Raw genomic sequence first — 14,616 nt, 5'->3', positions numbered from 1 at the left:
CTAAACCATGGCTAGACCAAGTTTTGAAACTCTCATCAACAAGCTAGGAATGAGAGATATCTATTCCTTAGCTTGAGGGGGGAAGGCGGGTGTTGGAGAGAGAGTCCTAACTTATGAAGAAGTCACGGAAGTAGATAAGAAGCTGATGCACAGCAGATAAAGCCTCCAGCAGATCAAAGAAAGGAGATAAAGATGCAGCTAGATAAGTTCCTAAAATCTAGGAAAAATAATAGGAGTAGATAGAAGTTTTCTTATCTTATTTTTCTGTTGTATACTAGCTCCTAAATTCTAGGATTAGATTGCATAGAAACTTGTATAAATAGGTTTCCTATCTATTGGATCAAGTAAGCGAGTTCATTGATCAAAGCTTGGCTTAAATTCGGGTTTCCCTACTCTAGGGACCGAATCTGTTCACAAGCCAATCTAATGAATGGAGAAGGAACTCCTCAAGAGAAGCCATAGTCTAGTGGCGAAGAACCTTTGCAAAAGGAAGAGCTTGACAAAATCAAGGCCTTTCTTTACTCTCTCTCTCTCTTTAAATCTTCTAATGGGTTCATTACCTCAGTCAGGTGAGTGCATAATCTTTAAAAACTCTAAAGTTTCTGATCGTCATGACTTGTGGGTTCTTGATTTAAGAGCAACTAATCATATCACACATGGCCCAACCAATTTTGACACCTACAAACCTTCCCCAAGTAACAGAAGAATCATAATTGCTGATGAACTTTTGTTACTGTTGCCAAACAAGGACACATAAGTCTAAGTCCCCAACTCACCCTAATAGATATTCTTGGTGTTCCTAAGCTCTATACCGACCTCTCCATCCACCAACCTACCAAAAATTGAGATTTTTTTCGATGTTCCTAAGCCCAAGTCATTTTTTTCTACTAACCATTGTGTTTTTCAGAACTTGAGAACGGAGAGGATGATTGGATTTGCTAGGGAAAGGGAATGGAATGGCTCTACTACCTTGAGGATTCAAGCAAGTCAGATTAGGGTGATGCTCGGTTGATGCACTCTAAAGCTTATGGTGTTTCCTTCAACTCATTCAATCTTTCAAACTCATCTGAAATTTAGCTTCAACATTTTAGATTAGGACATCCTCCATTCAATTTACATAAGAACATGTTTACTTTTCCAAAATGCCGTGATCAATAATTTTCAATTTGACATTTGTGAACTTGCCCAACATCATCCTGTTTCCTTTCCTTTGAATAATAAAAAAGCAAGTTATAGAAAAAAGAAAAGAATAATAAAAGAGCTTCTAAACCTTTCTTTTTAATTCGTAGTGTTGTGTTAGGACCATCAAAAATTGCAAGTCTTAGGGCTAGATAGTTTGTGCCATTTATTGATGATTGTACTTGAACTATGTGGTTGTATCTTATGAAAGAAAAATCAAGGTTAGTTCGACCTTTTATAATTCTCATAAAATGATAACTACTCAATTTGGGATATCAATCAAGAATATTCTATCTGATAATGGAAGAGAATATTTTAATCAAAATCTTGCAAATTTTCTCAAAAAAAAAAAAAAAAAAGGGAATTGTCCATGAGTCCTCTTGTGCTTTGATACACCCCAATGGAATGGGATAGTTGAAAGGAAAAATAGACACATTCTAAATGTTACTCGTACCCTCTTATTCCACATTAATGTCCCTAAACACTTTAGGGGAGACCCTCTTTTTACCACTGCCTACACAAGTCCAAAACAAGTTGATTGAAAAGATTCCATGATGGCCATCAAATATGAGATATCTAAATGAGAATTTTTAACCTTAAGTTGAGAAGCTGATACACAGAAATTAGGTAAGACTTTCAGAGGAGGATTCTATGTTGAGATAGCTAAACATAACAAAAGAAGAAAAATATGAAGGGCACCAAAACAATATGTTAGAGCAGATATATAAAATAAAGAAAGAATCATGATTGCAATGCTCCTGATCTGACAAAAGTATGAGGACATAGCATTCTCTGGTCAGACAGTCATGGCAGCTGTACCCTGGAACAAATTCCAGAAAGTATTAGCACAGGCACAACAATATCCAGAGGTACAGACAATGAAAACAGAATTTGATTGCCAAGTATTGGTGTTGAGAATAATTCTCCTTATTATCATCGTGTACAACTAAGAGGTGGAGAAAGAAAGGAGAACAGCTGGTGTAGTTAGTTTTAGAGTTGCAGCAAGTTAGTTACTGCCAGCTGTCAAGAACGGTTAATTTGTTAAGAGCTTTTGTGTGAGTAGTATATAAACTCAACAAAGCTGGTTGTAATCTTTGAGGCTTTATTTTTGAGAACACATCTTCCTCCTCCTCTTAGTTTTCTTTCTTTCCTTGTTTCTTTATTAATTTTCATGGTACCCGAGTATGGCCTATGGTCTTCAAAATATATTAATTTACTGTCATAGAACCTTTCTTAGTAGACCTAAGTTGTTGCTTTAATCAAAAAGACTTAGACTGTTGTTTGCTGTTAGTAGAGTTTTTCAAGAACATATCACAATTCAGAGGAGGATCCACAATGAACAATCTGAGTAAGAATTTCTTTGTCAATTGTTAAGAAAAGCCAACCTAAAAGTAATTGATCTGACCTGGGCTAAGCAAGATATTCTTCATTCACCTTCTGATCTTCTGGTTGAATCTGGATCTGGAACATATTTCATAGGAGCTTTAACTGACTTTGTGATGAAAGGAATTAGGTCAAAAGCCCTAACGGTAGCAAGAATCTGTGTTTAAAAAAATTGTGATAGGTTTAGACTGCTGATATTTTTACCAAAGGGTTACCTAGAGATAGGTTTTTATCTCTTTGTAAAAAATTGTGCTCAAAGGTTTCACCTCAGTTTATTTTGAAGAGAAAATGATGAGCTGAGGATGTTGAGATTCAATGCAAGCAGAGCAAAATTGAAGTGGGTGTCCTCGAGGGGGAATGTTAAGAATAATTCTCCTTATTATCATTGTGTATGACTAAGAGAAGGAGAAAGAAAGGAGAACAGCTGGTGCAGTTAGTTTTAGTTTTCAGTTGCGCTAGTTTGTTTTATGAGAAACTGATTGCTGCAACTTGCAGGATGTCTGTTACTGCCAGCTGTTGAGGCTTCATTTTCGAGAATACATCTTCCTCCTCTCAGTTTTCTTTCTTTCTCTGTTTCTTTATTAATTTTCACTTGGATCCTCTAATTTGTAATGATATATTAAGTAAAAGACATTTCATTCTGTAGGAAATGTTCAAAACTTCAAATGGATAAGAAATAAAAAAACTCATTTTCCTTAATTAGTTTCTTTGAATTTCAAGTACCATTCCAAACGATAACATCATTTGATTTTAGAATATTCCACAAAGCTGCTTATCACTAACTGCTTGCATGTATGCTTGCCGTATGCAACTTCCATATACATAACCTGTATCCAGATTAAAGATCTCCACATATGTTATTGTAAAATACCAAAATAAATAGAATGTCTGGATCCTAAGCAGAGCATTCATCAAAACAAGTATATTTGTGGTAATGGCTTACAAATTAGTGCATTATCACATATACAAACACATAACCAAAATTTTATAATCCAACATAGAAGTTATAGGCATAGATGCTGACACACATATTGAGAAGTAAAAAAAAAAAAACACTCAGAAGGAACCAATTTCACAAAAACACTAACATAAATATCATACCGAGCACAATCAGAGTTCTTTTCCAAGTATGCTTTCAAATCCTCAAAGCACCTTTGCTCTAAAGGCATGGTTTCATAAGCACCACTATCCATGGGAGGCAACAATTTGCAAAGAACTTGGTAAACTAATAACTGCAAAGGGAAGCACAAACATGTCACATGTGTCTACTGTTGTGTTTGTATTCCTGTGAGAGGTAAGGAACAAACAACAAGAGTCATCAGGCCAAAAGAGAACACCTGGGAAAAACCTCGTAGACTGTGGTGATGTGATGTTAACAAAGGAATTATTGAAGGAAGTAGTTCTTCCAAATAAGTAGATTGAACTGTTGCTGGTGCATGAAGGATCACATTAGCTCCTATGAACACATAGGAAGAGAGTGCCTGTAATCAATTAACAAAATTACTAAAACAGAAATCGTTATGACATTATCCAAATTTATAACCAAAACTCAAATGTTTATATGACTCATTTAGAAGTATATTTTGGCATATAAAATAATCTCATATTGACAGAAAAAAATGGTTACACATATCATTTGAACATAAATGTTCATGGATTTAATCTGGAAATTATGCTGAGAAGAACATTTCACATATAAATGGTTTTGTATGAAGTAAACAAATTCATGCTGCTATTATGATAAGAGTACCCTCTCAATTCCCTTTAAAAGAACAAACAAATAAATGAAGTAGTAAACTTAGGACATAAACCATATCCCGAAGAATGATTAATTTTGATAATTAAAACATTTAGTATCTTATATAGAATTTTACAACCATATTCAACACACAAGATTACCGTACCAAGTAGCTAAGCCAGTTCATGCAAAAAGTGACTATATACTTTCCTAAAAAACAACAAATAAAGCCTTAATCCCACTCTGTGGGGTCAGCCACACGAATTTTAGCTGGCCAGTTATTTTGTAAATAAATAAATATATTATTCTTTCTTAAAAACTAATAACTTTTTAGAAAGCAAATAAAAGATGAGAGATACTAAAAATGTCGAGGAAATTCTGTAAAACATAGATTTCCACATTCGGAATAATTAGAACTCCTAGAAAATGAACAAATAACATGCAAAAGATATACAGTAACTGCTAACACAAAAGAATAGTATAATCATAATTTTGAATCTTCCAGGGGACAAATTTAATTATGATATCATGAAATCCTGTGGAATTCTAGAAAGATTAGATTAAAGAAAATAAAATGTGCTAACTGAAACAATTTTAGTAGAGATTATTTTTAAAAACAAATTCCAGCAAGGCGGTAGAATGTCAATGTAGGACTCACAAATACATCATTGTTACTGCAAAGAGACAGGGTGAAACCAAGGCAGGTATAAATAGGTCTAACCTGCGGTACGAATAGTATGACTATCAAAGATAATAAAACTCAAGAAAATATTGGGAATAAGTTTGCTCTCTCTCTATCTCTCTCTTTTTCTCTCTCTGTTTCTTTGGATGCCTGTTTAGTAAGACTAAATAACCATATCAGAAAGTACAATTCAAGAATATTTTACGAATGAGCTTCCACTGCCCATCCCCTTTGCTTCGGTCCTCTCTACTTTTCTCCTCGTGTGCCTCTTTTCAAAAACTAAATAACCATAGAAGAAAATAAAATTCAGGAATATTTAAGGAATAAGCTCATCCTTCCCTCTTACACTCTTTTTCTTTCCTTTCCATGTGAATGAGAGGCAAAACATTATGCATGTGCCCTTCCTAATCCTATTTTCCTTATCCTTCAGCTCGTTCTACCACAGATCATCATCTAAAAATTAGGATTGACAAATTGGCCAACCCAGTGTTTCAAGAAAGATTACATTATCTACACACCAGGTGGAACAAATTAAATATCAGAGAAATCGAGGTTTACTTCTGGCACTGTCAACCCTTATTAACTTCATTTCTTCACCCTATCAACTGTATGGTAATCATATAAAACACTTCAGATATGCTAAAAAGCTATATTCCAAGTCAGTTTAGCTTAAGATTTGTGGTGTCAAACCTGCTAATGTCCAAAGTGCTACAGGAGAGCATAAGCAAAGCACTTGCTAGTAGCCTAGTCAGCTTCTTAATTATAAAGCTATTGTGCTTAGATACTAGTTTAATCATTCTAACTCTGCTTACTACAACTACCTTGACTTACTTCCTTTTAGGTTCAATGATCTTGCAAGCTTAATTGATAGGCAATATCAACCTCACATATAGAAGAAAAAAAAAAAAAGAGAGAGATCTGGAAACACCAGTAATGCAAGGCAACGTGAACTTGTATTCAAGATTTACTTGTGTTATTCTATTTCTATTTTTATTTATTGTCATTCATTTTTTTTCAAAGGTAATGGGATAAATTTATACCAAGAAAGAAAGGTGTGGAAAATAGGATTCTTATAAAAGTGAGGTTCACCAAATCATAACACCTAGGCTGTTCTATACTCTCACAAGATTTTTCTCTGCTAGGAGTACAGGAAAAATTTTAAGAAAAAAGGAGGTGGTAAATAGAGTGTTTATAGGCATGGGACCTGCCAAACTAAATCATGCATGCAAATGTTGACTAAGGAAAGGATGGTAAAACTTTTATGGACCATAAGCCCACTTCAGTCCTATGACAATGTGCACCCACTCCTATAGAAGGTTAACTTGTATACTGAATTAGCCAGAGTCAGTTTGCAAAGAAGAATAAAAAAACAGAAAATAAGGACAGAAACAAATTAGAAGCAAAAAGAGCATACATAATTGAGAGCATAATTCAAAAGAAATTTCAACAAATATAAGATGAGTTTAATAACAATATACTTGAGGCCTCATATCATAATCTCGGAAGATAGGAACCAACTGCTCCCGAACCTGTAATGCAAACATGATAAAGATTAATTAACAAGGCCTTCAACAACAAAGGTAAATAATGTTAAAAAAGTGTTCAATAAGCCATAGAAGAATAATCATAAGCACCAAACAGCATGAAGAGTCTTTAAGACATCTTTTCTTTCAATGCCATGTTAATTTGAACATTTAGAGCTCGATCAGGGCTTGGCTAGGCCTTTCCCGCACAATGCCAACACTGTCAAGGGCGTTAAAGTGTATTCAGAGGCAAGCCAGAGGGTCTTCTTGGCAGAGTCGTGTTAAAAGGATGGCTTTGGCAGCCATGGTCTACCACATTTGGGTTGCTAGAACTCGGAGCATTTTTGATAATTTAAAACCTTGTAGTGAGAGTATTTCATATAGGATTAAAACCTTTGTATACAAAGCTATGTTTTCTTTGTATCCCCATGTTTTGATCCAGTATGATACTCTTCTTTAGGGGCTTTAGTTTTGTTGCCTCTATCGTCCCAGGTATGCCTGGTGTATACTGTACATTTTGATCTTTATATATATATATTTACATTTGATCAAAAAAAAAAAAAAAAAGTACACCAATTCCATGCTTGTGGTTATAATGAAAAAGCACTTAAAACCTTTAGCACAGGTATGTACATGACCCCAACAGTTGACATGGTAATGTTCAAAGAAATTAGGAAGCAACACGATAGGGACAAGTCAATTTGATGCGGTCACCAATCAAGACCCGGCCCAAAGCTGACTCTCGACCACGCCGGAACAATATTTTAATACTTCTTAAGTTTTTAGAATTCTACTTGATTTAGGATTCAATTTCATATTTCTACTTGATTTAGGATTCTACTTCATGTTGGATTAAGATTTATTTCTATTAGGATTCTAGTTGGATTTTGTTTTCCAAATATTAGATGGATTTGGATTAGCCAAATACTATAAATATGCCTAGGATCTAGAGTTTGTAATCAAGTTTTTCTTAATCAAATTTCAGTAACCTATTTAGGTTTTCTTAGCAAAACAGTCTTCTTTTTGCGTCTTCTTGAAAGCCAAGCTTCGGCCATTGAAGTTTGCTCTTTCAAGGGTTTATTTTGGTGTGTTTTCTTCACACTCGCGCTACACGCTGCGTCAGGTGGTATCAGAGCGGTTAATCAACCAATCAGATGGCCAATCTTGAAGGTAACGGTAGCAACCAGCCTCGTGACGGTGATCAGGGGTTGTCCGCAGTTTGGAGAGCAATTGAAGAACAGCGGGAAGTAACTCGTACTATCCAGCAGCGATTGGAGCAACATAGCAACCAATTGGGCACCTTACTACGAGTTGATGATGACAGGAACCTGAATAATGGGGTGAATCAAGCCGGAGCGGGAAGACCACCTATTAATCATGTCCTTGTTAATCCTAGAAGACCAGTGATTGAAGATAGCGATGAAGAGGATGATTTTGGTCGAGCAATAGCTAACCCTGGTGGTAGAGGGGTTAGGAGGAATGCGCATCAGCATAACCACTGGAGCAACGATGAGTATAAACTAAAAGTTGATATTCCCACCTTTAGTGGAGATCTTGATATTGAGGGGTTCCTGGATTGGATCACTGAGGTTGACCGTTTTTTCGAATACATGGAGATCCCAGATGAACGACAAGTAAAGTTAGTGGCTTACAGGTTGAAGGGCGGTGCATCTGTTTGGTGGGAGCGATTAAGAGAAACGAGATTGAGGGAAGGCCGACAGCCAGTTCAGACATGGAGACGAATGAAGCAACTGTTAAGAGGTAGGTTTTTGCCCCCTGACTATGAACAATATATGTTTGAAGCTTATCAAAGATGTGCACAGGGAATGAAGAGTGTGAATGAATATACCTCTGAGTTTTTACGATTAGCGGAGAGAAACCAATTGTCAGAAAGTGACAATCAACAAGCAGCTCGTTACTTGAATGGATTGAAGCCTGCTATTCGTGATAAAATTGGAGTTCAGATGGTTCTAAGTGTGCAAGAAGCAAGGAACTTAGCTTTAAAAGCTGAGTTAATGTTGAGTGAGAGATCTCGTAATGACACCTATCGTCGGTATAATGGGAATGAAAATAAACAACCAGCTTTTGATAAAGGCAAGTCGGTTCAAGGAGCGCAACCCTCCAATCCACCCCATACAGTCAACCCTAATAAGGCTACAACGGGGGGAAACATTCGAGGTACTACTTCTAATCTTCCAAAATCCCCTAATCCTTATGCAAAGCCTATTCTTTTAAAATGTTTCAAGTGCAATGAGGTTGGGCATCGATCTAGTGATTGTCCAAGGAGGAAAACAGTTAACATTGTTGAAAAGGAAGAGGAAGATGTTGCTGAAGAGGAAGTATATTGCGGGCCTGATGGGGAGGATGATGAAGAAGATTATGGACATGGGCAATATACCTGTGTAGTGAGGAAGTTAATGCTATCTCAAAAGAATGAAGATACTACTCAACGGCATAAACTTTTTCGCACGAGGTGTACGGTGAAAGGAAAAATCTTTGAGTTGATTATTGATAGTGGAAGTCAGGAGAACATCATAGGAAGAGACGTGGTGGCAAAGATGCAGTTAACTCCTGAAAAACATCCAAGCCCTTACATGATTGGATGGATCAAAGAAGTTGGTGGCATACATGTGAATGAACGTTGCAGGGTGCCTTTCTCTATCGGTAAGTACTCCGACGAAGTCTATTGTGATATTGTTGATATGGATGCTTGCCATATTTTATTTGGGAGGCCTTGGCAATTTGATGTGGATGCTAAGCACTCGGGTAGGAAGAACACATATCAGCTTGAGAAAGAAGGTGTGCGTTATACTTTGTTACCCATAGTGGAAAAGAATCAAACCAAAGCTTCTAAAGTGGAGGGGCGAAATTTTCTTACCATTACACATAAACACACAGAGTTTGTGAGGGAGTGTAAGGATACTCGAGAGGTTCACTTATTGGTTATCAAGGGAGAGAGTGTGAGTGAGCTACTGAAGGTAAATCAAATTCCAGTGGAGGTGCAGGGATTGTTGGAGGAATTTCATGATGTGGTTCCTGAGGAGTTGCCTAATGAGCTACCTCCTATGAGAGATATTCAACACCACATTGACTTGGTTCCTGGTGCTAGCTTGCCTAACGTACCACACTACAGGATGAGTCCTAGGGAGAATGAGATTTTGCGTGAGCAGGTAGAGGAATTGTTGAGAAAAGGGCACATTCAGACTAGCATGAGTCCATGTGCAGTGCCAGCATTATTGACACCAAAGAAAGATGGGAGTTGGAGGATGTGTGTTGACAGTAGAGCCATCAACAAAATTACTATTGGGTACAAATTTCCAATACCTAGGCTCGACGACATGCTTGATCAACTTGATGGGGCTGTGATTTTTTCCAAAATTGACCTTAGAAGTGGTTATCATCAAATTAGAATTCGACCTGGAGATGAGTGGAAGACAGCTTTCAAGACAAGAGATGGGTTGTTTGAGTGGTTAGTCATGCCCTTTGGACTAACCAATGCACCAAGCACTTTCATGAGACTAATGAACCAAGTATTACGCCCTTTCATTGGTAAATTCGTTGTGGTGTATTTTGATGATATTTTGATATACAGTAAGTCTATTAATGAGCATGAGGGGCATATTCGAGAGGTGTTGAGTGTGTTGAGGGAAAACAAACTTTATGCTAATTTGAAGAAGTGTACTTTTATGAGTGAGAGCTTGTTGTTCTTGGGCTTTGTTATAAGTAAAGAGGGCGTAAAGGTAGATGAGGAAAAAGTGCGAGCTATTAGAGAGTGGCCAACTCCTAAAAATGTCAGTGATGTGCGAAGTTTCCATGGGTTAGCAACTTTCTATAGGCGGTTTATCAAACACTTTAGTAGTATTGTGGCTCCAATTACTGAGTGTTTAAAGAAAGGAAAGTTCCATTGGGGTGAAGAACAAGAGCAAAGTTTCACCTTGATAAAAGATAAATTATGTACCGCTCCTGTCTTAGCTTTGCCAAGCTTTGACAAATTGTTTGAGGTTGAGTGTGATGCGAGTGGAGTGGGTATAGGTGCTGTGTTGTCCCAAGAGAAGAGACCAATTGCATTTTTCAGTGAGAAGTTGTGTGAAGCCAGAAGAAAGTGGTCTACTTATGATAAGGAGTTTTATGCAGTAGTGAGGGCTCTTAAGATATGGGAACATTACTTGATTGCCAAAGAATTTGTTCTTTACACGGATCACCAAGCTCTTAAGTACTTGAGTAGCCAAAGGCAATTGAGGAGTGATATGCATGCTAGATGGTCTGCTTTTATTGATAAATTTCCATATAAAATTGTACATAAGTCGGGACAACATAATCGAGTGGCAGATGCTTTGAGTAGGCGTGTGGATTTGATCAAGACCCTTAGTGTTGAGATTGTTGGGTTTGAGTGCTTGAAAGAATTATATGCGACAGACGAGGATTTCAAACATGTGTGGGAACAATGCATGTCTCAGCAACCATCAGGAGATTTTTATGTGCATGATGGGTTTCTCATGAAGGGAAATCAGTTGTGCATCCCTTGCACATCTCTTCGTGAGAAAATTATTCGGGATTTGCATGGTGGTGGCTTAGCAGGGCATCTTGGCAGAGACAAGACTATTGAAGCTGTTATGGGAAGGTATTATTGGCCAAGAGCAAGGAGAGATGTTTCTATTATTGTGGCGAGGTGTTATATATGTCAAACAGCTAAGGGGCACTCTTCTAACGCCGGTCTTTACATGCCATTGCCTGTTCCCAATGCTATTTGGGAAGATTTGTCTATGGACTTCGTGTTGGGTCTATCGCGAACCCAACGAGGTATGGATTCTGTTTTTGTAGTGGTTGACAGGTTTTCCAAGATGGCGCACTTTCTCCCATGCAAGAAGACGGCAGATGCAGTAGCTACAGCCAAACTGTTTTTCAAGGAGATTGTTAGACTACATGGAGTCCCTAAAACTATTACTTCGGATCGTGATACAAGGTTTTTGAGTCACTTCTGGATTACCTTGTGGAGAATGTTCGATTCATCTTTGAATTTCAGTAGCACAGCACATCCCCAGACTGATGGACAAACAGAGGTGGTGAATCGTACCTTAGGAAATCTGATTCGCAGTGTTTGCAAAGACAAGCCAAGACAATGGGACCTAGTCATAGCTCAAGCAGAATTTGCCTACAACAACGCCGTACATAGCTCAACAGGAAGATCACCATTCTCTATCGTATACATGAAAGTTCCTAATCATGCATTGGATTTGGTAAAATTGCCAAAGGTACCAGGTTTCAGTGTTGCAGCCAGTGACTTAGCCGAACACGTTCAAGCAGTTCAGGAAGATGTCAGGCAAAAGTTGCACGAGGCGAATAAGAAGTACAAGGCAGCAGCTGACAAGCATAGGAAGCACAAGGTATTTGCGGTTGGAGATGAAGTCATGATATTCTTGAAAAAGGAACGGATTCCTACAGGACAACAGAACAAGCTCAAGCCAAAGAAGTATGGTCCTTACAAGATTACAAAGAAGATCAATGATAATGCTTATGTTGTGGATTTGCCAAATCATATGGGTATTTCCAAAACATTCAATGTTACTGATCTTTCTTTGTATTTGCCGGACGTTGAGTTGTCATACCCAGATCATAATTCGAGGACGAATTCTTCTCAAGTGGAGGTGAATGATGCGGTCACCAATCAAGACCCGGCCCAAAGCTGACTCTCGACCACGCCGGAACAATATTTTAATACTTCTTAAGTTTTTAGAATTCTACTTGATTTAGGATTCAATTTCATATTTCTACTTGATTTAGGATTCTACTTCATGTTGGATTAAGATTTATTTCTATTAGGATTCTAGTTGGATTTTGTTTTCCAAATATTAGATGGATTTGGATTAGCCAAATACTATAAATATGCCTAGGATCTAGAGTTTGTAATCAAGTTTTTCTTAATCAAATTTCAGTAACCTATTTAGGTTTTCTTAGCAAAACAATCTTGTTTTTGCGTCTTCTTGAAAGCCAAGCTTCGGCCATTGAAGTTTGCTCTTTCAAGGGTTTATTTTGGTGTGTTTTCTTCACACTCGCGCTACACGCTGCGTCACAATTAATGAGCTACATTTATCAAAGTTAAATGAGGAAAAGGCCTATCCATAGTCAACTAGGCCTTGGGATTGGTTGTATGCAGTAGGAAAACCTTCAAGCGTTCAACTACATGGGGTCGACTACCAGTGATTTCTATTTTGTATTAAATGACAAAGTTACACAGATACAGGCATATACTAAGATATGTTAACTGAGATAGTTATATTCAAATCCCTAAACTGAGCATTTCGCTCCATTATATAATGATATTCAGTTATACCATCAAGGTAGTCTGCTAAGAACCTGATGAAATAATGCATGAATGTGTGAATGTGTGACACAGTAGGTGCCAACTCTAATCTATATGCCACCCTTGCCAATATCTCTAGAATCTTGTAGGGCCAACAACGTGAGGACTCATCTTTCATTGTCTCCCATATTGGCTTATGACCTTGAGTAGTGAAAATCTTCAGAAACATGTGATCACCGACCATGAACTCCAAGTCCTTTCTTCAGAAACATGGGATTCCTTACATGTGTTGTTAGAGTCGTATGATTCACGATTTGAACTGTATGACTCAACTCGATTCATATAGAAATCGATTTGAACCTATAGGATGAATCGAAAATCCCTTAGAATCGACCGTGAATCACATGAATTGCACGACTCGTCTGATTTGTGAGACTTCATCTGCATGTGCTTTAATCAAATATTTTTCTTTTTCAAAATTGGTGAGATATTTGTAAGCTATACGTCAGAAACAACGCAAAATTAGAAAAGGAAGAGGAAAGAAATGGCTTGAGTTTGAGATGAGAAATACGAAACGTCAGGACTCAGGAGCTGAAACAGAGCATATATTAAACAACCCAAGAAGCGTGACTGCATTTGGTTTGATGCAATTTGAATTTAAAGGTAACATGAATATACTTTTGGTATAATTTTAAACTTAGCAAATATATTTAGAAGTATTATTTATCTATTTATAATTAAAAGAATTGATCACAGTTGGCACATTAGTTATTTTCTATAGATATTGTTGAGTTATATGGTTATATTTATATAGTACACCTAGGGTTAATCTTATGTTAGAGCCTGTGGCCCATGGCCTGCTGTATTTTGTATACATATAGGTGTATAGTCTATGAGTTTAATGTATTGTATATACATATTAAAAGCTAGGGTTTTCTTCCTAAGTTTCACATGGTATCAAAGCCAAAATACAAATCCTAATCGTTGTTGCCACCCATATCACTAACAACCCCCATCGGTCGCGTCGCCATCGACCGCCGCGGCATGCCGTACAACCGCCGTCGCCACACACTGCATTCTCGCCGCTCGTACTACTAGTCTGCAATAGTTCTTCATCGTCCGGCCACCGATCACACACAGCCACCGCCGTTGCGTTCGCCAGCCTCCGATTTGTCGACCCTCGAAGGCCCATCGCCGTTGCCGCCGCCACGTGCCGCCTCTCTCACACTGTTCACAAAGTCGTTTTTGCTCCGATCTCTCTCTCTCCAGTGCTCTGATCGCAGCGTTGTCTTCACCAGTGGACTCACCTCCTTCAATCCATCCCAGTCGTAGTGCTTTCGTCGCCATCTGCCTCCGTCAGTCACCGGCATCCCCCATCTACTATCGCTCCAGCGCGCCTCCATGCTTCATTCTCTGTGTTAGATCATCCAGCCTTTCTTTTTGGCTTATTTAACCCCTTTTGTTTCAAATCTGATGATCTTGTAAGGCTCCCTTTTGTCCAACATGGATGGTACCAATGCTCCTTCTCTGGTATTCTGTCTCCCTCTCTAGCCATTGCTACTTAGAAGTTGATGGGCAGTTCCAATTATATCTCTTGGTCGAAGGCGGTTGAACTATGGTGTATGGGTCAAGATTTATAGGATCATCTAACTACCAAGGCCGAAAATGTGACCACAGATAAAATTGAGTGGCAGAGAGCTAATGCTCTGTTGTGCAGTCTCTTGTGGCAGTCAATAGATCCTTCTCTTTATTCGATCTATACTAACTATACCACGTGTTGTGAATTGTGGGCTCAGGTCAAGGCATTATA

General features: G+C 37.9%; 1 protein-coding gene across 7 annotated transcripts in view; it reads right to left on the bottom strand.

Annotated features, from left to right (window-relative positions):
* LOC127813058 (uncharacterized) overlaps positions 1-14,616 on the bottom strand; it is a 148,334-nt gene that overhangs the window by 24,724 nt on the left and 108,994 nt on the right. For 5 of the 7 annotated variants that reach the window (XM_052353779.1, XM_052353783.1, XM_052353781.1 and 2 more), the window contains 3 exons: positions 6,461-6,511; positions 3,900-4,043; positions 3,664-3,794 (listed from right to left, as the gene is read on the bottom strand). In XM_052353779.1, the coding sequence (XP_052209739.1) occupies positions 3,664-3,794; positions 3,900-4,043; positions 6,461-6,511 (326 nt within the window). Of the gene's footprint in view, positions 1-2,584; positions 2,720-3,663; positions 3,795-3,899; positions 4,044-6,460; positions 6,512-14,616 lie in introns of those variants that run through there. The other 2 variants (XR_008026057.1, XM_052353784.1) reach the window with 2 other exon arrangements.

This window comes from Diospyros lotus, chromosome 11 (genome assembly GCF_014633365.1).
Source record: "Diospyros lotus cultivar Yz01 chromosome 11, ASM1463336v1, whole genome shotgun sequence".
In the NCBI taxonomy this organism is placed as follows: Eukaryota; Viridiplantae; Streptophyta; class Magnoliopsida; order Ericales; family Ebenaceae; genus Diospyros; species Diospyros lotus.
The sequence above is the reverse complement of the archived record's forward strand: the minus strand, read 5'-3'. Positions and strand labels throughout refer to the sequence as shown.